The sequence below is a fragment of the Hippocampus bargibanti genome, linkage group LG07 (assembly GCF_051943395.1).
Source record: "Hippocampus bargibanti isolate YZ-2025 linkage group LG07, ASM5194339v1, whole genome shotgun sequence".
Lineage (NCBI taxonomy): Eukaryota > Metazoa > Chordata > Actinopteri > Syngnathiformes > Syngnathidae > Hippocampus > Hippocampus bargibanti.
In genome coordinates, this window is record NC_142740.1 from 14,448,257 (window position 1) to 14,475,003 (window position 26,747).

A 26,747-nucleotide genomic window follows, 5' to 3' on the forward strand; every position below is an offset into this window, starting at 1 on the left:
TCATACAGATTGTATGCGCGTGTGTGTTTTGAGGGTGCGAAGCATAAAACTCTCTCCTAGATTCAACGAGAGCAGCTGATGTATGTGCCAGCACGGGGTGAGATGTCCTTCAGCATCCTAAAACCGTGGTTCCCCATATCTGATAAGCAAAGGTTTTCTTTCCCTTTCTCGTGTATGAAGATTGGCCAAATATCCCTTAAAATGTCTCAAAATTAGTGAAACTTGCTGCTGTCTGGTAAAAAGTCATTGAGTGTGCCTTTAATGGTTTGCATTGTCATCAGAAGTGCTTACAAAGTCCATTTTTGACAAATTCTGGTACATACACCTGTATAATGACAAATTTCAGAAAATGATGTTTAAACATTGGAATTGATCATTAACTCATCCACTGCCAGATGATGTGCAAAATATGTGTTCACTCCAGTGCCAGGGTTTTTGTCATTTTCACTCAAATTCCAGGAGCCACAGTGTTTTCGGGCTACATAAACATTCAATGCAGTGTAAGAGAACCAAGACTCTCTTCTCTCATCAGAAAAAAGAGTTAATTCCAAAGTTATATGGGTCTGGAGTAATATGAGGTGCAAGTGGGGGCGGCTGTATAAAAGGCAAATGCTGCCACCTGGTGGGAGGGAATAACATTGCCAGAGGTCTGACCGGCAACGCTTTATTGGCAAAAGTAAAACTAAAACGCGAACAAATACGGGAATGGCTCACCATGTCATATTTTCAATTCCCGAATAAATTCGGGAATGGCGGTGAATTGTCATGATCTGGTTGGCGACCAACGGGGGGCGCTGTCGGCCGCGCCTGCACCTGCACAGGTGCTGGTCGTCCCGATCAGATTGGCGAACAGCGGGTAGCGACGTCAGCCCTGTCGGCAGCCTCTCAGGTGCTGGTCGTTATAATCAATGACACTTAAAAGGACACCTGGCACGATCATCCAGTGCCGATTCATTGTTTGTTTGCTGCTTGGTTGCAGCATGCATTGTGTACGTGTTTGTTTAACCTTGGCGGACTTTTACACTTGGTTTTCTGTTGCTACTTTGTATTTTTTCCATTCAGATCATTTTGATGTTTTACATTTTGTTCCTGCTGACTTTATTTTAATACAATTTGTCAAACAACCTCCTGCTCCCTCCTGCCTGCTTTTTGGGATCCGAACCCGCCATCACCACCTCGCAAAACGTGACAGAATGAATCGGCCAACTATCGGATCCCGCAGGTACATCGGACCCGTCTCATTTCCGCCCCGTGCCTGACCATGCTACGTCCACGTTAGCGCAAGCCTCGTCGCGTTTGAATTGCGTCACTCGACGAGCCGCAACGTCCACGTAAACGTCCGGCCGAGACCTCCTTCCAGGTGGTGTCATGATCTGGTTGGCGACCAACGGGGGCCCACGTCGCGCTGTCGGCCGCGCCTGCACCTGCACAGGTGCTGGTCGTCCCGATCAGATTGGCGAACAGCGGGTAGCGACGTCAGCCCTGTCGGCAGCCTCTCAGGTGCTGGTCGTTATAATCAATGACACTTAAAAGGACACCTGGCACGATCATCCAGTGCCGATTCATTGTTTGTTTGCTGCTTGGTTGCAGCATGCATTGTGTACGTGTTTGTTTAACCTTGGCGGACTTTTACACTTGGTTTTCTGTTGCTACTTTGTATTTTTTCCATTCAGATCATTTTGATGTTTTACATTTTGTTCCTGCTGACTTTATTTTAATACAATTTGTCAAACAACCTCCTGCTCCCTCCTGCCTGCTTTTTGGGATCCGAACCCGCCATCACCACCTCGCAAAACGTGATATGAATGAGTTTTAAAAAATCCATTAACGGCATTTTCAAAGCATATTTTTTTTTCAGAAAATAAATGAACAAAATTCATGGAAAAGATTTCGAGTTGGACTGCAGACAGTTGGCGACTAAAAGCGCACAATTTCATTTCGCTTGTCCACTCAGGGCATCAGTGAGACACTTGGATCCATAGATGGCACCGTTTTTTCCACCAGATGCATTTCCTGACACAAAACCCATTTTATCTCTGGGATTGGGTATCAAAGCATTAGAAGGGAATTGAACCCGCGCATCCGCATGTTCGTAAGTAAACATGTAACACGACACCACTCATTCCGTACTTTATCCTGAAATGGCAAACTGACAAAAATGTTGTTTTGAAAACTATTCGAAGTGACATTTCCTATCCCGTGTTTATCTTAACACAAGACTGCAATCATTTATGTCAATATTGCAAAACGGCTTCAGAATCAGAATCAGAAAACCTTTATTTGTCCCACAATGGGGAAATTTGCATTACCGGCATTCGGGCTTCTTTTTACACGTCTTAGCTAAGTACTGAGTGTGTGTCACCATTGATATTGAATAATGGTGAGTCAGACCCGTAAAAAGAAAACAGGAATGTTTGACCATTTTTCATGCAAACCTTTTTAGTTCAAAGTCCAAATCCTGCATTAAAAAATAATTATGCAAAAGCAACATGCTCTCCTAACTAACAATATCATATTGGTAGAAGCAATGACTCACCTGTTTGTGCATTTCAATGTTGAGCCCGTAGGACATCTCGTAATACTAGATGGAAAGAAGAGACAGACGGGTAGTTCTTTTAGCTTAGCGTCAAACGCAACACTGGTATCCTCAACTCAAGTGTTGCATTCATTCCGTGTCCATGCCCGTAACTCAAAATGTTCTTATCGCAAGCAGTCTTTCATCAACGAAATGAATGGAAAGAATATTAAAGGGGTGCAGCTTCTTAAAAAAACATGGACAATTTTTCGCAAGTAAAAAATAATACTCCACTGTCTCGTACAGTGCAAAAAAAAACAAATAAAATGTAAAGAATTAAACAATTCCGGCTCAAAATGTTAATGCTTGAATTCAAATGGGCTGCTCTTTCTGCCGCCAACTCCAGAAAAATCGACTGAGAGATGGGTAATATTTTAAAAGACCGATGGCAACATTTTCCTTGAAGACGTGACGCAGCCATGTCCATTTTGGAACCTAAAGTCCAAATGGGCCCTCTGCGTTCGCATTTAATACGCGCGCGACATTGTAGTCACGATTTGGTAAAATGAGCACATACAAACAGCAAGCGGGATGTGAGCAAGAATAGCAGCGGCAATAGACAATGCACTTGTGTTTTGTTTTGAGAGTGTGGATGTGTTAATGAGAGGGCCACCCTCTAGGCGTAAACCCAGTTAATCACTCACTCAGTCTGCGGGAGGGACTGGCTCTGTGACTGGAAAACAAACAAGCACACACACCAAATACACATATACACACCGACATTTTGCCTGTGTTTTTCAGCGTAGCACACAAGGCCCATGTGGAAGCTCCCTAAAGTAATTACAGCGCCTGGGAAATGGAGGTGCTGCCTACCGGGGAAGTGAAGGGTGCGGGGGGGGCGCAACCTGATATGCTATTAGGGAAGGTTTTGTGGGTGTGGATGTGTGTGTGAATGCGTGAGTGAGTTTGTATGTGTGAGATACAAGGCCGGGCTTGCTCGAAAAAGGGATTGAAAGGAGAGGCTTTAAAGCATTATGTTGTACATTTCCGCTCAATATAACGAACGTATACAAAAACATGTTCTTTTTCCTCACTGCTTGAATTGCAGCGGGTTTGGGGGGAACCATCGAGGGTGCGGGGAGTATTCGAACATCAGTCAGCAAGCAACTGTTGCTGTCTGACAACTACTGTATAGACAACGTGATCATGTTTCGAAACAATAGGGCCCAGGATAGACTGAGAAGCGAAACACGATGCTCAGGTTTATGGAAGGAATTTTGTCATTTATGCATTGAATCTTTTGTTGGCTTGTTTTGGAGCAAAACATCATGGTTTAGCCTGAAAGCAAACTTCACATTTAGTTAAGGTCAGCGTTGACACATTTAAGCCAATAATCCAAGCGACAGAAAAACTACTGTATTATCCGGTGTAGAAGGCGCATTTTCTTCAAAAGATGCGTCTTACACAGTTGTGCCTTACATGTGAAGTGATATTGAGCCGCAACAGGTCTCGCAACTACTGTCAGCGGCCACAGACTCAAATTCCCCCTGTAGAAGAAGTAGTGCGTAACCCAAGCCTCTTCTGTAGCACCTTATAATGTGGTGCACCTTGTATTTGGAAAATTTTTATATACAGTAAAGTATCGTTATATCGATATTCTCTGGAGTTAGAAAAAATGTCGATATAACCGCACTGTCGATATATCCGTCCTGCGCCGAACTGCATTAACAAAAGCCGCCAAAAGAGGGCATCCAAGCGCCATATAAGAAACGGAGCTGGCCATGAGCTCGCCATTTTGTCTCTTTTTTTTTTTGGGGGGGGGGGGGGGTGAGAGACGTTCCCCCAATGTTGCCTCAAAATGGCACATATAATTCTTTAATCGATTGCAAACATGTATGCTTTCCTCTTCAGAACTACAGTGTATTTGAATCATATTCATAACTGGATGTGTAACAAGAAAGCATATTATCCGAATCTGAAGCCATTGTTTGGATTCACAAGCAATGCAAGACGTCTTGGCGTGAAGTCGTTTTTATTGGTGTTTTGTATTTGAATAAAAAGTGACATCGGTTGTCCTTTCATACACAGTATGGAATGTATGGTAATTTTCAAAATCATCACGCTTCAGCATTCATATACAGTACAGTGGGCATGTACATAACACAACAGGGAAACTGCAACGCTTACATCAAGTCATCAATCTTCTTCTGCTTTTTACCTTTTAACACAAACACTTGAATCTCGTCTGCTACACACGAGCTAGCGTCTGAAAATGAAAATGGCTCAGCTACATGGGAGCTGGTCACTTAACAAACTCACGTGACCAAGTCACGTGACCAAGTCACGTGACCAAGTCGACCAATGGCGCGACCGATGGCGTGTATCATATAAACATAGCAAAATGGCCGGCGGGAGATGAAAAAGAGCACCGTAGAAACCGGATTATCGTAAAAACCATGAATCGTACTAAACGGAACTAATTAGACATAAAAAGACTAGAAATGTGCATGGGAAATGAAAATAGTGTCGTAATAAGCAGTATTATCAATATAAACGATATCGATATAACGAGACATTACTGTATTTATATATTACATTTGGAATGTTTTTTTTTTTTTTCATTCATTGAAGGTACGCTTTATCGTCCGGTGCACCTTATATATGGAACAAGTTTAAAAATACACAATTAATTGGGCGTGCCTTATACACTGGAAAATATATTAGGTTATTCACTAGTCACTAAATGAGCATGTTTACTATGTCTGAATGTCTTCCATATGTAACATAAAAAAGAACAGATTAGAAAGATTAGAAAGAAAAAAAACATGAAGAGGTGAATTTGCGAATAGTAAACGTCAGGCACTTGATATGTCGCAGTGCAACTTGCACAATGGGCCATATTTAATTTGAGCAGACGTGATATTAAAGCGCCATACTGGCTTTCGGCAAAAAACAAAAAAAGTGACCTTTTATTAAATAACACGCTTTACATAACTGCGTTTGACTGCGGTAACTCAGCGCATGCAGACGTAGGGGAGGCCTCTTCGTGTGTACACAGTGTTTGTGTGTCTCATGGCGTAGGGAGCAGTGTGGCGGTGCAGATTAGATGAGATTAAAGGCAGTCAGAGGATCAATTAGAGGCAAAACATCACAGAGTTACATTGCTAGCAACAATGAGATTAGCCCTGAGGTGGGGCATGTACGTTTATGTGTGTGTGTGTGTGTGTGTGTGTGTGTGTGTGTGTGTGTGTGTGTGTGTGTGTGTGTGTGTGTGTGTGTGTGTGTGTGTGTGTGTGTAGACAACATGTATGTGGGCAAAAAAGACGAAGGGGGCAGGGGGATGGGGGATGTTTAGGGAGCACAGGGGAGAGAGACAAAGGGCTGCGAGCATTTAGAGGATTATCGTGTGCTCTATTTCAACTGAGATCTTGTTTTTGGGGGAGGATCAGGCGATTAGCTCGTTGGATCAACTGATTATTAGACTGGCAAAACACACACTCAAACTAGACAAACACGACATCGTTTTAGCAGGGTTGTTGGTCAACTCACACAAGTAATTTGTCAAAAGATGCATATATTTATGGATAGAGGTGTTACACTTCTGCGAGTGTACAACTAGGTGAGCATATTTGATTGACAGATGTTAAAGTGTTAAAGTGTTAAAACAAAACTGCCATGAAACGAGCCCCCCCCCCCCCCCCCCCCCCCCCCCGGTTAATTCACAGTCATGGATGTTCCTATTCGTCAACTGAAATCCAACCGTTTGAGATTAGAGGAAATGGCGAAACTCTTCTTCAGGTTGAGTCTGCCTGACTGGATTAAAATGCACCCAAGTGGCCAAATCAGATACAGTGATACCTTGGTTTACAAACTTAATTGGTTCCCGGACAGAGTGTGTCAGGCGAAAAGTGTGTATCCCAAAAAAAATATTTCCCATAGGATACCATTAAAATGAGAATAATCCATTCCCAGGTCCCCATAAAACATAATTTTCTACTTTAGTTTTCTAAGCCTTAAAACTACACAAAATATACCTTATTTTTTGTATAATAAATGTGCTGTGGTATTACAATTAAATAAATAAACTGTACTGTATCCTCTTCTTATTCTTTCGGCTTTTCCCGTCAGGGGTCGCCACAGCGAATCAGTCCTCCATCTTCAGAGGTTTGATTCGCATGTTTGTTTTGGCCAGGCTTTTACACTGTACTAATAATAAAGTCGTTTTATTTACCGTGATGGTCGTTGAAGGCTTGATGGAATGGATAGCTTTTTGCATAAAGTGTCTCAAGGAACTCTGGGTTGAACATCTTAGAAGTTGTGATATTGCAACAGCAACAGATGCAAGCAGACACACTAGAAACATCATTAATAGCTGGTTCCCTTGACAGCAGCTCATGTATTTTGTTTTTTTACTTTCATTTTCTACTTTTAACTCATAACCAGCTGCGTGCCAATGGGCCGTAAAGTAATTTGTGCACTTTGCAATTCATTCCTTTCATAAAATTGCTGCAGTGAAATGTAAATGTCTCCACTCTGGCATTAATAAAGGCTAATCTAATCTAATCTAAACTAATCTAATCTAATCTAATCTAATCTAATCTAGTGTTCAGTCTCTAATTGAGGGTGCTTACCAAAATATATATATAGATAAATAAAAGAATCTTGACACTGTATCGTACGCGGCATGTTTTTTAGCGTTTAGCATCGTCTCCAGTGTTAGCAACAGGCCAGCGAGCCACTAAGGAAACAAGGCAGCCAAAGCCGTCGGATCAAAGTCAGTTTAATGGAAAGAAACGAGCGTACACTTGGATGCTGAGAGCCTGACACAGTTGACCTTCAGACAAAACAAACAAACAAACAAACAAACAAACAAACAAACAAACAAACAAACATCGGCCTCACTCACCATGATGTAATGACGCTGCATGTCCGACTTCTCACTGGCCAGCTTGTCACATTCGAGCTTCAGGCTGCGGAGGAAACCAAGTCGAACAGAGTCAGCGTCGGTCACTTCATCCCTCATCACCTTCATTTTCACAGTGCCTTATCCCTTTTCAGCCATTTTAACCGTCATTACTGCCCTCGTCCTAACCTTCCCCGATATCATCAAGCGGAATCGAACGGGAAAAGAACCGTGCTAAAACATCTGCTTTCTAAAGCAGGAAGCAGGCAAATCTAAATATAGCACAGGCCATTAACTGTAATCACGTCAGCGCTGATGACACACGAGGCGACGGGACCAAAAGGAGGACACGTCAACAAGTCAGCCAGATGGTAAAATGAACACGACAGGGGGGAAGAAAAATCTCCCCGTGTGCGTTTGATTGAAGGAGCCGTTGCCGACGCAGCGGTCTGACAAAGTGTGGTCCCATGCGATAACGATGGATAAGGCTGTGATGTAAAGATAATGCACAAGCACAAGGCGGAGCGATCTAAAACCTGCTTGATACTGGGCCTACGTTGATTCTGTCAGTCGCAATGAAAGATACGTGATAGTTTGAACACGGGTTGTGTCACGATGCCAGATGTCACTAATGCTGGTCATGTGTACAGGCTCATTGATAAGGCAGTCCCATGAACAAACCCAATCAGCAAAGCTGCGTATATGTTGCAGGACCAGAGTCACAGAAAAAATACATACAGTGATCCCTCACTACTTTGCAGTTCACTTATCGCGGTTTCAGTGCATTGCAGTTCAGAATTTAAAAAATGCCGAATGACTTTGAATTTTTGTACAAGGCTGTAGCTTAATTGGTTCCCAGCGCTGACGTCACCCAATGATGGCACAATATCCCAGGGTTTACAACCATGTGGATTGGCTGTGCATCTTCTCAGCCCCGCCTAGAAACCCCTTCTGTGTTGTTATTGTTATATAACTCTAATTCACTGATTTTTTTTTTTTTCCATCGCAGATGGTCCTGGTCCCCATTAACCACAAAAACAAGGGAAGACTATCTCTCCAAATTTTCCCCCTGGAGCAGTAAGAAAAACTGATTTGAATGGGAAGATTACCCCAAGAAATGCATCGAAAGTGTGTGTTTATGTTACCTCTGTGACCTGTAAAAAATACCAACAGCCAAGGAATAATGAGGCCACTGTTGTGTCTTAGCATGAGTATTTTAATTGCCACTCGGCAGTGAAAAAAGAGTCGGGACACTAGAGTCTGTTCCCACTAACAATCCAGACTAAGTTGATGCACAATTTACAAATTTTGTGGCACAAATGCTTGTTAAAGAAAAAATAAATTAACATCTCAATTATGTTCTCGCTGGATACTCCAATGCTGCCATACTCCAAAAAAAGATTCATGCATGTAGTTTTCACTCTATATTTATCCATGTGCGTGTGAATGGTTGCCTGTCTATAAACATTAGATGCTTCTCACCAAAAGGTCAGCAAGGATATTCACCAGCTCACCCACAACCCTAATGAGAAGTGCTTTCAAGAATAGTTATGCATTTTTATACTTGCAGGAAACACGACGAGTTATTGTCTCAAAGGAGAAATTGCATCGAGCCGACACAGAATGCAGTCCACACGGTCGTTTGCAAAACACAACAGCAGCTGCTAGACTTCCGGAATGCTAATCACAGACACGGCAGATGATCACAAACATGATTGAACTGATGACGTTTACTTAAAACGGAGTGTACGAGGAACCGCATGCTGCTTCACCTAGTGTGGAAATGATGAGAAGCACCAATGCATGTGTGCTACTGTCGCGGCTTGGAAATGAAGCGGATTTACGTGGGAGACAATCTCTTTTGTCAATGGATGCTACAGCTTTGTGTCTGTTTTCAACATTTAGCTTGTAGCAGACGTGCACATTTCACCATGACGTTCCTGATCCACCGGTGAAAAAGACACTTTGATCCTGTCCTCTTTCACCTAAAACTGCTTCATGCAACAAAGAGGTTGCAGAAAGTGCTTAAGGTAGAATGACTGTGTCCTTTATGTTGTGTCACATGATTTGTTATTTAGGTTTTTTTGTTGTTGTGACTTGTTTGTTGTTTTGACTTCAAGATGGCGCTGCAAGAGTGGCTGCCTTTACAGCAGCTCTTGTATTTTGTTTTTCTACTTCTTCCTTCCTTTCCTCTTCCTTTCATCACTTTGCTGCTGCGAAATGTAAATTTCTCCACCGCAAGACTAATAAAGGCTAATCCAATCCAAAAATTCCGCTCATCAATAAAAGGCGACACTGGTAGATTTGCATCACAGGCAGTTGAAACAAACGTCAACGTTCCTGCTGAGAAGCACGGCATCGACTTCCTGCTTCGCATGTGTACATTTGTCGGCTTTGTGGTGCGTTGTCATGACAACAAACCCACCTCCCCCCACCATCCCTCCTCCCGCTGGTCTACCTGGGATTGACTGTGTGCCTCCTGCGCTTGGCGCTCATCAGCCGGCGGGCATGCATCGCTGCTCTCCAAAGACACTTTGATGGAGTTTTATTGGCGATTCTTCCGCCTCTAAATCGCTTGCGCTGTCATCTTTATTTTGATTGATGTATTCCCTAATCTATTTATGCATGGGACTGGGCGAAAGGGGAATTAGGAGGACGAGGATGAGGAGGAGGAAGAAGACGGCGACAGATACAACTGCTGCAACTATACCCAGGGGAACGGCTGTTGTCCATTTGCCTTTTAAAGGCTTCCACAACATACAGCATATCATTACAAAGCTTCCACTGTGACTCCACCATCCCTCCCCCCCCCCCCCCCCAAACACACACAAACACACACACACTCCCTCCCAAGTCAACCGGCACAAAAAACAGCTCTTTCAACTGTGCTTTGGCTCTCTGATGGGGGTTAAATGCTGCTGCTCGCTGTTGAGGGAATCACACACACACACACACACAGACACACACACACACACACACACACACACACACACACAAAGAAAAGCAAAAAACAAAAGCTGCACGCTGTTTTTGCTATGTCGCAAACCTCGAAACACTCAAAAGAAGCCTAGCTTTCATCTATCTTTGCTACAGTAGACAGGCAAATACACAGGCACCAACCGGGAAGGAAGTCAACCCGCTCAAAGAGAAAACGGGTGATGTCTCACCTTTCAGAACTACCATCAAAAACATCAGTTAGCGTTCTAAGAGCTGTACCGGGGAGACTTCCTACGCCACAATCAGGAGATACATAACCGAAAAGGTAGCATGACTTTAAAGACAGGAGGATGTAAAGAGACTGATAAATAAGATGACATCTTCAAAGAATAAATTCACTTCCTTGGGCATAAAATAACAGGTAAATTGCCCAGGGTAGCTGTCGTTACATGATGGAAAGGTCTCATCGGCATGTAGCAAGTAAATGTAGGAATCGAGTATGAATAGGATGTATGCTGTAAAACAAAAATGCCTCTCGCTTACAAAAAAACTCTTACCACAGAGCCAGAACATAACAAAAATGAAAAATAAAAATCAACAAAACGGTGCGGTCAGCATATCTACAGCTTTGTGATAACAAACATGCAATTGTAACTTGTTACTTCGACCCTTTTATTTTTTTGTTCTTTTTGAACTCATTCACTTCCAGACGATGTGCAAATATGTGCCCACTCCAGTGCCAGGGTTTTTGTCATTTTCACTCAAATTGCAGGACCCACACAATATTGAGTTTTAGGACTACATAAACATTCAATGCAGCATAAGAAACCAGAGACTCTCTTTCTTCATCAGAAAAAAACATGTTTATGTCGATTTTATTTGGTTCGACAGTTATCTGCGATGGAAGTGGGAGATGTACAAAAGGCAAATGCTGTCCCCTCGTGGGAGGGAAAAACATTATTGCCAGAGGTCTGACCGGAGCTTGATCTGCACGCCCCTCAACAAAAAACAAAACCCAAACAAATTCGTGAATGGCGCTCCACGTCATGCTTTTCAGTTCCCGAATAAATTAGAGGATTGAGTGAATGAGTTAATCAAGGTACTGTAATTATTCAAGGACTCCTTCCACAACTTCTCCGAAACAATCAGGTTATTTTAAAGGCGGAGATAAAATGATTAGCTTGAAGGCATGATTAGCTATGTGGGACAAATGCTAATTTTTATTAATTTAATTTTCATTACACAACTGCAATTACACGACTGCACTTTGAATGTTTTTCCTTCATATTTAACAGAAGAAAATGAATCAAACATTATGATTTCAGTGATACAGTAAAGTCTCGTTATATCGATATTCAAGGGAGTCCGAAAAAATATCGATATAACCGGGACTATCGATATATCCGACCCTGTTTGCATGTAATTTTCTCCGTGCGTGCATAGAAATAGTATCGATATAAGCGGGACTATCGATATATCCGATATCGATATAACGAGACTTTACTGTACTATGTCTCAGAAAGAGGCTACAACACATCTAACTATGGTTCCCTGAAGCCATTGTGACAGATTAAATTAGAAATAATCAAGGCCAGGACATTTTTTATGTCTTCTCACCTGTGGTATTGCGCTTGGAGGAACTGGAACTCGTCCTTGATCCTGTCACAGGAGTCGGAGGTTGTGAATTTCAGCTGCTGCGATGAAGCCTGCCAAGGGAGGGAGAAGAGTGTGAAAAAGAGGGTGGGAGTGATGGGTCCAGAGGAAAAAAAATAATTAAAAACACGAGCGGGAGATAAGAGCGGTTTTTCAATTCAAGGTTTCAGACCAGTGATCGGCAGAAGAACCCGCCAGCCAATGCGGTTCCCATCCAATTACGATACACATTTTTCCACTGAATTATGATGAACCCCATTCCCTGTAATGATTTTAAAAACAATATTTAAGCCTTTCGCACACCCTGTACAATCCACAGTCACATGCAACGCTAGCATGCCGAAACGCAGTGTTGACTTTTCAGTGAGGGAGCGAAGTGGAATCGTGCCCAAATCCGACACAGTGAGCGTGAGCACACCCTTAATCACACAAGGGGGCAGGTGCATTAACCACAAATATTCCCCAAGCGCCACTTTGGTTACAAACTCGCAGCGGCAAGCCATCATGTCATGTCCAAAGCAGTTTGTCAGAGCCTCATATAGCAAGCAAGAACAATAATTCTTTCAGCACGCTCGACTGATGTCGTTTGTTGTCATTGTAAATCCAGCCACATTTTCACCGCAGCCAATTTGTCACGACCTGCTTGTGTAAACCCAACCAGGGGCAAAAAAAGAAAAAGAAAACCTCATTATTCCTCAGCCGCGTGCGTAATGGCTCACGTGGGAGAAGGTGACATTTCCCCACGAAAACTGGCACGCCGCTATTAAGGAAAGACTTGTCCTCTGCTACCTTTTGAAAATAGGGCCCAATAGCAGTCGCAAGGAACGTAGCCAGACAACACGAAGCACAACAGAAACGACTGCAACCTGCAAAAAAAATGTGTTCTGCATGCCAAGTCAAACGATTTAATCCAGTAAATAACTTACACAGTGAATAGTAGAGACACAAACAGCCATGCTATTAATCGCAATTAATTAATTTTGATTTTTTTTTTTGGGCTGCTCCTTCTCAGATGCACACCATGGCTGCCTTGGGGGGACAGTAATATACAGACAAAGACACACAAAGACATATTTGACAAACAAATCAATAGATCGCTGTCATATCAGTATTTTTCTGGAAGAAAATAATTTATGCCTGAGACATTTGTTATCTTGTCTGTATACATTGAGTTGCGCCACCATTTGTGTTCAAGTACCCTCTACTTCAACGACGCTGTTCGTTCAACTGTCGATAATGTTTTGCATTTTTTACCTTGTAGCGAAGAAGAACCAAGACAAAGCCATGAGTTTGTTTAGAACACAGATCTTGTTTAGTTTGACAGTAAATGCCAACTGGGAGTGGCGTGAAACAGTTACTTGGAAACGAGCATTTGAAGCTAAACTTGGATAACAGGCCACAACTGTAATGTCAGGCATTTTGCTGGAGATGGCTTGACACACACAGACATACGCACACACAAACACACATACAGAGCAAAAAAATAAATACATGAAATGTTTTAGCTGTTGCTTAGAGACACTGACTGCAAAGCCAAATAAGCTTTTCTATCATCTCTCTGGACCGTACTGGCGAGGAACAAACTCATCAAACAGCACCGCGGCTATTTGGTTCTGTGCCACGTTGAGCATGTGTCAACACAAGGCACTTAGCTGCAGGCAGCCTCGCACATCATGCTGCGATAACTGCTCCCTGCACCGCTTGGCTTTTGCATATCGTTTGTGTGTATGTGTGCGTGTGTGTTTGTGTACTTCCATACAGGTTGGCCCAAGGCAGGAGTTGCAGCCCCAGATCTCGTTTCCACCCAGGGTAGCGCAGTGCGCGCAACCATTTCAAACACCACCTTTTTTTTCTGTGTATGTTTCCAGTCAACAGCCCGGGGTAGACCTTCCTTCTACACGCAAACGTACACCAGATGCATTCTACAGAGTTTTAAGGAAGTCTGAACGCCAAGGGATGGCACGACAGCTACAGGTCTCGAACTTAAGGACCGGGACTCAGATCTGGCGCGCGGAAGCAAATCATATGTGTCAACTGTCGACGATTCATGCTAAAATTCGTACCAAAATATCAAATTGTGACATCATAAATATTGTTTTGTAAGATTTTGCAATAATTCTAAAATTAAAGGGGATTCTGAGACATGTTTTGTCATTTTATTGTTGTACCGTATTTTCCGGTGTATAAGGCGCACCCAAAAGCCTTAATTTTGTTCAAAAGATGACTCTGTGCCTTATACGTCGGGGTGCCTTATATGTGAACTAATATTGAGCCACAACAGGTCTTGAAATTACTATCAGCAGGCACCGACGCCAGTTCACCCCCATAGAATAAGTAGTTCGTAACCCCAGCCTCTACCGCAGCACCTTATAATGTGTATTATATTTGGAAAACTTTATTTATTTAGAGATTCATCCATCCATCCATCTTCTGCCGCTTATCCGGGGTCAGGTCGCGGGGGCAGCAGCTTCAGTAGGGAAGCCTAGACTTCCCTCTCCCCAGCCACTTCTTCTAGCTCGTCCTGGCTGATCCCGAGGCGTTAGTCTCTCCAGCGTGTCCTGGGTCGTCGCCGGGGTCTCCTGTCAGTGGGGCATGCTCGGAACACCTAACCAGGGAGGCGTCCAGGGGGCATCCTAATCAGATGCCCGAGCCACCTCATCTGGCTCCTCTCTATGTGGAGGAGAAGCGGCTCGACTCTGAGCCCCTCCCGGATGACCGAGATTCTCACCTTATCTCTAAGGGAGAGCCCGGACATCCTACGGAGAAAGCTCATTTCGGCCGCTTGTATCCGGGATCTCGTTCTTTTGGTCACAACCCATAGCTCGTGACCATAGATGAGGGTTCGGATGGTGATGTAATTGAGAGCTTTGCTTTTTGGCTCAGCTCCTTCTTCAGTCCACATTACGGCAGACGCCGCACCAATCCGCCTGTCGACCTCTCGCTCCCTCACATACTCATTCGTGAACAAGACTCACAGATACTTAAACTCCTCCACTTGAGGCAAGATCTCCTCCCCGACCCGCAGAGGGCACTCCACCCTTTTACGACTGAGAACCATTGTCTCACATTTGGAAGTGCTGATTCTCATCCCAACCGCCTCACATTTGGCTGTGAAACGCTCCAGAGAGAGTTGGAGAGCTCCGTTTGAAGGCCCCAACAGTACCACATCATCTGCAAAAAGCAGAGATGCTATACTGAGGCCTCAACCCTTCGGCTGCGCCTAGAAGTTCTGTCCATAAAGGTTATGAACAGAATCGGTGACAAAGGGCAGCCATGGCTGAGCCCAACCCTCACTGGAAACGATTCCGACTTACTGCCGGCAATGCGACCCAGACTCTGATATCGGTCGTATAGGGACCTACTCCCGAAGTACCCTCCACAGAACTCCACGAGGGACACGGTCAAACACTTTCTCCAAGTCCACAAAGCACATGTAGACTGGTTGGGTGAATTCCAATGCACCCTCGAGCACCCTGCTAAGGGTGTAGAGCTGGTCCACTGTTCCACGGCCGGGACGGAAACCACACTGCCCCTCCTCAATCTGAGGCTCGACTTCCCGACGGACCGGCCCATCTAGAACCCCTGAATAGACCTTTCCAGGGGGGCTGAGGAGTTTGATCCCTCTGTAGTTGGAAGACACCCTCCGGTACCCATTTTTAAAAAGGGGGACCACCACCCTGGTCTGCCAATCCAGAGGCACTATCCCCGATGATCGTGTGATGTTGCAGAGGCGTGTCAGCCAAGACAGCCCCACAACATCCAGAGCCTTTAGGAACTCAGGGCGGATCTCATCCACCCCAGGGGCCTTGCCACGGAGGAGCTTTTTAACCACATTGGTGACTTCAACCACAGAGATCGGAGAGCCCATCTCAGAGTCCCCAGACACTGCTTCCTCCAAGGAAGGCGTTTTGGTGGAGTTGAGGAGGTCTTCGAAGTACTCTTTCCACCGGTTCACGACATCACGAGTCGAGGTCAGTAGCGCCCCATCCATACTGTACACAGTGTTAGTGGTGCACTGCTTTCCCCTCTTGAGACGCCGGATGGTAGACCAGAATTTCCTCAAAGCGGTCCGGAAGTCGGCTTCCATGGCCTCACCGAACTCTTCCCATGCCCGTGTTTTGGCCTCTATTTCTAGATTATATATGGAAAACTTTTTTCATTCATTAAAGGTGCGCCTTATATGTAGAAAACGTTTGAAAATACACCATTCATTGGAGGTGCACCTTAGACTCCGGTGCGCCTTATATACCGGAAAATACTGTACAGACACTCCCCAACTTACGAATGCGATACGTTCTGAATGATCGTTTGTAAGGTGAATTCTTCGTAAGCTGCTTCAGTGCTATATTTTGTATGGAATGTATGTTTCAGGTTTATGTAAGTATGTTTAAGTCTTGTATAAGTAACCTGTATTGATTTGTACTGAAAAATAAACATTTAATAAAATATATGTTCTATAAAGATATAAACATGTACAACTGGAGATAAAACTACATATGTTAGAGAGAGAGAGTTCTCACAGCACCTACCGTCGGTATTAGCGGCAGAAAGAAGTACTACGCGGAAATAGGTGCACAATACATACTCTACACAGCCAATCGTAAGCAAGCTCGGCGGATCGGGGCCTGAATTCGTTGGCAACACTTCAGCATAGCTGATTGTGGTGCTGATTGGTCAGCCATGGTGTCCGCCGCGTAAACATCCAGCCCTTGAAATGTGTCTGTGTGCATGCGTGTGCATGAAGCACAGTACGCAGCCAATCGCAAGCGAGCTTGGTCGGAAAAAGCCGTGCAATACAAAATCAAACTTCCAGCATCTCTGTCCAAACATTTTTCGACATACAGCACCCGCAAAAATGTCCGTATGTACCATTTTTCGTAACTCGAATGTTCGTAAGTTGGGGAGCGTCTGTACCCGCAAAATTGTTTGTATGTACTGTTGTTCGTAACTCAAATGTTCGTAAGTAGGGGAGTGTGTGAAATTATTTTTGCTCTGAAACTTGGTGACCAAATTTGTAAAATTTGCTTCAGTGCAGCAGGGGTTTTGCATCCATTCATAACAGAAATTCAATTATCAGAAATTCAATATCAGTCACTTTTTAACTTGTAAGATGGCTGCCAAAAGGGTATGAAGGGTAAGGGTATGAATTGGACAAAGCATAATATGTACATGCGACCATCACCTTGCTGTCAAAGAAAACCCTGGATGCTGTGAACGTGACACTGTGCCACTGGCCAAAACATGGTGCTCGACTGGTGCCCTACCAGCAGATGGACGGCCGTAATGTGAATGAAACGCTGCCGTAATACAGGGATGTGTGCCATCTGCTGTGACCAAAAAGGTGGTTGCATGCATCAGAAGCCAGAAATGTTTTTGTGCGAGAAAGAGCGTGTCTGGCTGGCACCGTGGATGTCAACATCCAGTGGCGTGTGTGTGGGTCTCCGAATGTGTGTGTGTTAGTGTCTTTCGGGGGGGCCTGGGTATGAGGGAGAGGTGGGGGACAGTGCTTGTATGAGGCACAAATATTCATTGCTGTGAGTCACACAGCCCACACAGCATCTTGCTCACATGCCCAATTTGCATAGTGCACGTGAAGCCGTGCACACACACACAAGCACTCACACACAAAAACACGCATGCACACATGCACCACTTTAAATCTAGGACAACCCCTAATTCGATTCTGCCCCGCTCCTTTGAGACGTAATTAAAGCATTAAAAAGCTTTCTGCGCCGGCGAGGCAATTGAGACAGTCTTCAGCGAATAAATGGGATTCGTCGTTTCAGGAAATTACTACCCCGCCTTCCTTGCCGTCCCACCTGAACCCTCACGCAAGGCACATGAACACACACACACACACACACACACACACACACACACACACACACACACACGCACACGCACACGCCAATCCACTCTGCCTCTTCACCTTGTCTCATCCGTGCGAATTCTATTGCAAAACGTTGTTTTTAGACCACTGAACAGTTAACAAAGAGAATGGAAGGAGATTAGGGCACACAAACACACACACGCACGCACACACACTCGCGCGCACACACACACACACACACACACACACACACACACACACACACTCACACACACACACACACACACACACACACAAAGTACCAGCAGGATACATTGGAAAACATCCTCCTCCGTGTAAATCCTGCCTCAGGGTAGTGGGAGTGTGGGGATCGTATTTCCTGGAGCACTGCCTGGCTGTTTACGTATCACTTTGTGTGTATAAGTGTTTGTGTGTATATGCGTGTGTGTGTGTGTGTGTGTGTGTGTGTGTGTGTGTCTTTTTCACAGGGACACAACATTGGAATTGTGAAACCTGGCTAATGACTGGATGCTATCTCACTCCCACTCTTTACAAGGATTGCAGAAGATATGCGCAGTGACTAATAGTTGGCCGTGTTGCGTTTGTGATGGACGAGGCTGTTTTGTTATGCGCCATGGCAACCATCCAGTCAAGGACGACTTGACTGCATCCACTTTCTGCATCCATCTTGAGATTCAAGCTTCAAAGTGCAAGATGGCAGCCAGCATGCTTTCGCTGAAATGAGGCCAAATTATATTCATAGGTGCCAAAAATATTGATGGAGGAAAACTTGCTTTCTTTGAAATGAAGCTAAAATATATTCATGGCTCCCTAAAAAATATTGGGTTAGTTCAAATAGTGGAATGGAAACTTAGCCGAGCAAAGCGGTTTCATGTTTGTCTTGGGGATACAATTTTATTTATGTTTATTCCATCAAAATAGATGGAAATGACTTTTGTTTATTGTAAAGCCATACCTCTGCCATGGTTGAACTAGTAACAATTGGCGATTTTGGGAATAAATGGCTCTCATAAGGCATCACTGCACCCATATTGTGGTCATTTGAGGCCATTTCACATAGCTGTTTATGACTGCGCATTCGAATGATTCACGCAAGGTGACATCATCGCCAGTGTCAGATGTGCCCAAGAAATTAGGAAATCGGGCAGAGAAAGTTGATTTTAAAGTCACGCGACGTCAGCACCGCAAACAACTGATTGAACAACTCGGTGATGCCGGTTAACAGACATCTCTACACACTCATTGGCTGATATCAATGTCAATCATGAGGCTGGACCCCGCCTTTTAAAACCGTGCACACTCAGCAGTACACTGGGTTGCTGTCAATCGAATGTACTCTACATCGGTACACAACAAGAAACCGAGTGCAGTGTAAAAATGTTTCTTTTTCTGATTCTGGTACAGCGTGGTCAAATGGTGGTTTGAAATCACACTAAAACCAAAGTGAGCAATTGACCTTAAAGGACAACCGACGTCACTTTTTTTGTTTCTTAACTGACATCAGAAAAACGTTTTATAGCATCTAAAATACCCAAAACACGCAGTATGATATTTTTATTCAAATGCAAAACACCAATAAAAATGACTTAAGTGTCCAAAATCTGCAAAACAATTAGCTGCAAATTGTGCAATTCCCGTCCCCAGTTCGTGACGTCACACCAAGACGTCTTGCATTGCTGGAGAATCAACACAATGGCTTCAGATTGGGAGAATATGCTTTCTTGTTACACATCCAGTTATTAATATGATTCAAATAGTTCTGAAGAGGAAAGCATACATGTTTGCAATCGATTAAAGAATTGATTCCGTGCCATTATGAGGCAACATTGAGGGGAAATTTCTCACTGAAAAAGAGGCACAAAATGGCGACCTCCTGTGGCCACCTCCGTTTCCACAGGCTGATAAATTTCTTATATGGAGCTTGGACGCCCTCTTCTGGTGGCTTTTTGGTGCAACACGAGGTCCCCAGAGCAAACAAGTACAGCAAAATACATTGACGTGATGGAAGGACCGCTACAATGCATCTTTTTTTGGTCAGGGGCGTTCCTTTCGTGACGTCAAGTACGGACTCGTCACCAACTCAAAAACAAGACTTCCGGAATATTCAGCGCGAGTCGTAAAACGTAAAATATAGCTATATGTGGTGGAATCTTATTAAAATACGCCCAGTAGAAGTCATTTGAAGCCATTTTACAAATTATGGACACAACTTGTCCGGAGACGTCGGTTGTCCTTTAAGTGTAAAGCCATCTAAAAAAATTGCTCCAGCCGAATCACTCAATTGAAATAGCAACGGCAATGTCCAAGAACCCAGGTCCATGCAGCTCTTCGAGTATGCGCATATTCATGTCAAAGTGTGTGTGTGTGTGCATGTGTTTGTGTGTGTTTAGGCTGAGGTAAAGGATTGTGTCTTCAGCCGCTCGGAGAAGGGCCTTTGGAGCGAAGAGAGAGCCTAATCCTGTTTGGGCCAGGAATTTGATTTTGATTATTATCTCTCACGGACCAAGCCAAGGCTTAGCCCAATTTACCCCTTCCTCCCCCACATACACACCTCCCCTTGCAGCCTGACAGAGTTGACCTCGTTAAGATGCTTTAAAGAGGATTATTCTACTTTTATCACTTGGAGTGGGGTGCCCTTGCAAACACAGACTTGGCACTGCTTGGTCCAGCTCCCTGCTCGGCGCAACTATCTTGACCCTGTATGCAAGGCCAGCCAAGCGTGCAGTAAACACACACACAAACATGACACTCATGGCATGCTCCCCTGGAGACACAGATGCACGAAAAATGCACCTTTGTGCACATGCACACACACACGCACACACACAGACACGCACACAAACAAACACAAAAACAAATGCACACACACAGAAGACACAAGGTAGCTGTGGGGAGGCATTTATTAGCACAACCTAGGTCCACACACAGAAACACACACACACAAACACACACACAAAAACAAATGCACACACACAGAAGACACAAGGTAGCTGTGGGGAGGCATTTATTAGCACAACCTAGGTCCACACACAGAAACACACACACACACACACACACACACACACACACACACACACACACACACACACACGCGCGCACACACACACACACACACACACACACACACACACACACGCACGCACGCACGCACACGCAACGCGTACACACGCAAAGGAAAAGCGTGTAAAGATTGCAAAGCCAAGGGAAATGGGCAATTTGTCAAAAGTGGTGGGGGAGTGAGCCAAGACCGGGCCAACAGTTCGGAGAGTATGGCTGAGATTAAAGACAGACTAGTGGGGAGGATCCGGGTGGTTGAGGCGGGGGAGGAGCGGGGCCTAAAGGGTTAAGATTACACCCTGCATAACTGTGCAGATGATTGATGTCTGCTTGTAAAGAGCAAGGTTAGCAAAGCAGGGGGTGGGGTGGGCAGAAGATTACTCTAAATGTGCTGCAAAAGGGCAGATAGGTGAATGGATGCATGGATGGGGATCAGAAGGACAGACAGACACACAGACGGGCGGGACTGATGGACAGACAGACACACAGACAGACAGACAGGCAGGCAGGCAGGCAGGCAGGCAGGCAGGCAGGCAGGCAGGCAGGCAGGTAGATAGATAGATAGATAGATAGATAGATAGATAGATAGATAGATAGATAGATAGATAGATAGATAGATAGATAGATAGATAGATAGATAGATAGATAGATAGATAGATAGATGGGTGGGTATGTAGGTAGGTAGGTAGGTAGGTAGCCAGAAATGTGATACCAGACCTCTGCTTTGATAGGCCCCTGCCCTAAGGTTGGGGGGAGCAGTGGACTACTCCCTCAAGCGAATCTGATCCACTGCTCCCCCCAACCTTAGTGCAGGAAATTATCAAAGCAGAGGTCTGACACCGCCCCCTCTATCCATTAGTGACATATATAGGGCAAGAGCTACCAGCACTATTTTAGTACGCTGACGAAGCTTTTTGCATGAGGAGTGAAACCGGCACCTTCCAGGAAGTACAGATGACGGCTGAAGAAACCTTTTTATCGATGGACCGCTCTTGTATGACTGAGATTTTACACAGATGTATCGCTCCTTTTAATCTTTCTTTTCACATTGACCTATATTGCAGCCACCTGCAACAACTTTTCTGTCAACGACTGACTATAACCTTGGTAAGTTTTATTTGTTGTTGTTAAAAGTCACAGGTGAGCCGCAGCCAATCTCAACTTTTATCGGTCACCGGCCAATTGCAGGGCACATTTTTAAGGCAAACAAGAATTCCCAAATTATTGTACACCTGAAGTGCAGACAATTGAGGGTATTTCAAGAACTAATATGGTGGAAGGAAAGGTCCCATCTTTGGTTAAGAGTAACTCGGAATGCAGTGCATCAACCATTTTGGATAATGAGCAACATACTACTACACCACAGACATTATTTCATCACATGCCGCTTTACAATATGCGTGTCATTGAATCACACGGAGACAGGAAGCAGACAAACAAATAACTCGGGTTAACTTGTCATTGGCTAGCTGTGAAATCCTGGCGGAGCCTGAAAAGGGTCACGGGGATGAAGCAATACATTGTTCCAGTTGGGGCCTTAACGCTCTTAGGCAGACAAACAGAGCCGCTAATTCTCTTGTCTGCTGCGATGCGGTGCGGGGCCTTGTGTTGCGTGTCGAGGCGGAGGTCAAAAGGGGGCACCGGTGGGGTTGAGGCCACTTGGGCCAATCAAGCAACCCCTGTAGAGAGTTTTGTTCCTGCCCAGCATAGTGTTCTGTAAGGCATGGCTTGATGTACCGCCGGCGCGAATCTACCTCCCACCACCGCCACGCTCCCGTAGGGAACAGGCAGCTGAATATTGATGCTGTTGGTCCACACAAACGCATCCAAATGCCGACGCAAATGATAAATCGTTTAAATTCAGGACATTTTGTGGCGAGATAAACAACAGGCCATCACGACGGCTGCCGATTGTTTTGAATTTGTATCGTCTCCCCTCCACATTAACATGCAGAGACGCATGGGGGGTTGTGCACATTCGTGCTGCGAAACAAAAGCAAGAGTGTCTGCTTTGATTTGATTGGCGAAGGGAAAACTGTATCAATTACACAAAAGGGGGATTACTTTTGAGGTGCTACCATCAATCAACAACTAACCTGTTATCAAATTAGACAATCATTTTGATCATTGGCTCATCGTTTAATTTAAAATTTCACAAATCCGTGGAAATTACACAATTTTCACAATGACTCAAACTCATTCACTGCCCTTCATGAATTTATTTGAGAATTGAAAATGTGACGTACAGCGCCACACCTGAATTTCTTTAGGCTTTGTTTTTTTCATGTTTGGGTGCCGATAAAGCGCCGGCCATGGCCTCTGACAATGTTTTTTTCTTTTCCACAAGGGGCAGCATTTCACTTTTTTCCATGTTAGGCTTTGCTCCAGCTTTAGCTGTTGTTGAATCGCCCTATAAACCATGTATGTATTGCCTTGTATTTTGGACAGCCGCCCTCATTTCAAGCTCATATAACTCCAGACCCATATAATTTAGGAATTCACTCTTTTTTTCTGATGAAAGAACAGAGGTTTCTAACACTGTTTTAAATGTGATGTAATCCTAAAACTCAATATTTTGTGAGTCCTGGAATTCTAGTGACAATGACAAAAACCCTGGCAATGGAGTGGACACGTTTGCACGTCTGCCAGTGAATGAGTTAATGTGGAAATTATGAATACAATTCATCAACATAAGGCAGAATCTGTATACTTGCGCCAAAAAAAAAATCACCCAAAAAAAGAACTTACACACAACTTAGACCAGCTAAGGCATAGGTGTGAAAGTCACGGTCCGGGGGCTAAATCTGGCCTTCCACAACATTTCATTCGGCCTGCAAAAGCAGATCAAGCATGTCAAGTGCCATGATGCTTGCTAAAGTTCCCCAAAAAATACAAATTGTCCCATGCAAACCACAATGACTGTCATTATTTTTTACTTCAAATGTGAAAAGTAGGGGATTCCTTAATTTGTTGGGCGCTCTATATGTAATACGTAGAGGGGATGAAACATTCGAATAGCTTCCCCAAATTCATAATGGTCCCTGGGAGGAAACCGTACCGACAATGTGGCCCATGGCAAAAAATGAGTTGAGCTAAGGTCTAGTCTACTATCTATCACCAAATTGTCAGTTGCAGCAGGGGGAGCGTAATGAACATGCTCTCAAGGCTCCAGTACATCCAGCATGGTGCAGGTCAACTTGCCAAATTCTCAAACGTTGCAAACTAGTCTTGGCCCGGCACAAACATGAAGATGCGGCAGTATTTACGCAGCGAGCATGTGCGCAGTCAACAAAAAAGGGAGCCCGAGTGTTTCCAAGTGTATTCATGTGTTGCTCTAATTGAGTCCGAAGCGGTGACGCCCCTCCCTTTCAAGCCATTCTTGACAAAAATCAACATCACCTGTGACCCATGTCGTCAACTTGGCTAGTCAAAAGCAAGCCCCCCTGCGGTGAGTGGGGAGGTGGGGGTTTGTCATGCTAATCAGTTGGCCTAACCTCAATGACCCAGACATCTGCTGGCCTGCGTGTGTCAAGCCCCCCCCCTCCCACCTCCGCCCACATTCATTTTCCCCTCCCCACACACATTAAAAGAAGATAAGACCCTTGAGGCTGCTAAGAATGTGCATGTGCGTGTGTGTGTGTGTGTGTGTGTGTGTGTGTGTGTGTGTGTGTGTGTGTGTGTGTGTGTGTGTGTGTGCGTGCGTGCGTGCGTGTGTGTGCGTGTGTCTGTGTGTGTGTCCTTACAAGAAATCAACAAGACTTTTTTTCCCACGAGCAACACATACACACTGCTCGGGTTGCCCACATGCACACATGGAACACAAATGCAGAGGAGAGGGTTTAGGGCATTTATTTAATGAGTGAGACAGAGGACCACCAGGATAAAAAACCCCTCCAACACACACACACACATACAGCCAAAGATTTTAGACTAAAGGTTGGGGCTGCTCTGTTAATTCAAGTGGGCTTCATAATGTTCCCTGACCCTCCCACTGCTATATCAGACCTTTGTGTGTGTTGTGTGTGTGCGTGTGTGTGCACGTGTGCGTGTGCATGCGTGGCAGGGGTCCAGCCGATTAGTGGACTAGATGACAAGTAAACTTCACTACTGCTTGTCTGTGTAAGCTCTGAGTCGTACAGGAGTGATCCATCGATGAAAAGGTTTCTTCAGCCGTCATCTGTACTTCTTTGAAGGTGTCGGACGTTTCGCTCAAAGAAGTACAGATGACGGCTGAAGAAATCTTTTCATCGATTCACTACTGCTCGTCAACGTTTCAAGCTTCAAGTCCATTAATCTCTCATTGTGTGTTTTCCTTATGTCGTCTTCCAGTAGGCCGCTAAACATCGTCTTTGGAGCACTGCGGTGATACTTTATGTGCAGCTGACCCAGTCTTCGTTTTGTGCGGGTCAGACAGTGCAAAAATATTGAGTTTAGCTTAGCTAGCCTTGTCAATAGCGATTAGCGTTGGTCTTGAAAAATTCATACTAGCGAAACCTCAGCACTGGTGACAAAAAAACACAGGTGACAAAATTAATCACATTTGCAAACTCATTTTCATTAAGTGACCAATATGTTTGCTGTATTGTTCATTCCAAAAAACAAATGAATAAAAATGAAATAAAATTCTGAATGTTGGTATCCCATTTCATTTTTTTCCCTTATTTACCGCTATGTAATTTTAGCATTGAGAGCCATTGTACACAACGTATAAACCGTAGTGTGAACGGACTTTGCCTGGCTACCCTTCAACATTAGCAACCTTTTCCCCCTCAACTGGCAACCCACAAGCAGTTTTGTTGAAGCTGCATTAGGATTAATCAAGTTTAAAAAAAAAGCCAACAATATGCCAAATGCTATCAAGTGGGTCAGGAATCCAAAGAGGCTTTTTTTCTATCCCCGCCACAATTAATCCAATGAACTGTGCCCGTAACCTACGAATAGAGCAGATTACTAAACTAATTCATTGGAGATGGCAAGGAGGTGGGGGAGAGATTGGCTTTTTGTGTAGCAACACATAATGACACATCAGTATTTTATATACGCCTGAAAATTGGAAAATTGTCCCAAAAAAAACAAAGAAAAAACTAAACAATTCACTCTTTCATGCCCGTTAACTCAAGCGAGATCAAGTGTGGTATCCTGCCGTCTCACTCAATTTGACCTCCGGGTGACCTTTGAAGCATTTCACCCAGAAGCCCCCCCTCCCTGCCCGCAGATGCCTGTCCAAATGCCAGAGTTTCATACAAAGGTGATGAAACGATGCCTGTGCAAGCCCGTATGACACATACTGACTTATCTTGACATGCTTATCTATCCGAATGTCACGCATGAAGCTCATCTACAAAGCTGTGTGACAGTAGAGGCGGCAGCACGACACATGGGGGGTGATGGTGGCGCTAACAGGTGCTTTGAAGGCCAACGCCAGATATAGAATGGACTCTATTGTGGAGCACTTCATTCTTTGTGTTTAATTATGTTGCTCAAATAGTCAAATGGATGACTTTAAACGTGGCCATTATGTTTTATCCTGTAACGTAGGGATGAAACTGTTCACGGCTAAAATTTTATTTCACATTGCTCGCGCATCTTTAACTTAACTAACTTAACTTTGCTGCTGTGAAATGTCAATTTCTCCACTGCGAGACTAATAAAGGCAAATCTAATCCAATCCAATCTTTGTGCATTTATCGCAGTGTGACTAAACACCTCAAAGTTACGGTGCATTGATACTGTATTTTTTCATTGGGGTGCGCAGTGTGTCATGCAACAATCGTCACAGATGTAAATTCGGTATTTCTGGCTGGGTGAAATGTTATTAACTCATTCACCGC

At 44.3% G+C, this 26,747-nt stretch overlaps 1 protein-coding gene across 3 annotated transcripts in view; it reads right to left on the reverse strand.

Annotated features, from left to right (window-relative positions):
* Positions 1 to 26,747, reverse strand: part of tle5 (TLE family member 5, transcriptional modulator) — a 42,173-nt gene that overhangs the window by 12,874 nt on the left and 2,552 nt on the right. For 2 of the 3 annotated variants that reach the window (XM_089001132.1, XM_089001131.1), the window contains exons 2-4: positions 11,973 to 12,061; positions 7,422 to 7,485; positions 2,537 to 2,581 (exon numbers count right to left, since the gene is read on the reverse strand). In XM_089001132.1, the coding sequence (XP_088857258.1) occupies positions 2,537 to 2,581; positions 7,422 to 7,485; positions 11,973 to 12,061 (198 nt within the window). The remainder of the gene's footprint in view (positions 1 to 2,536; positions 2,582 to 7,421; positions 7,486 to 11,972; positions 12,062 to 26,747) is intronic. The other variant, XM_089001133.1, reaches the window with a different exon arrangement.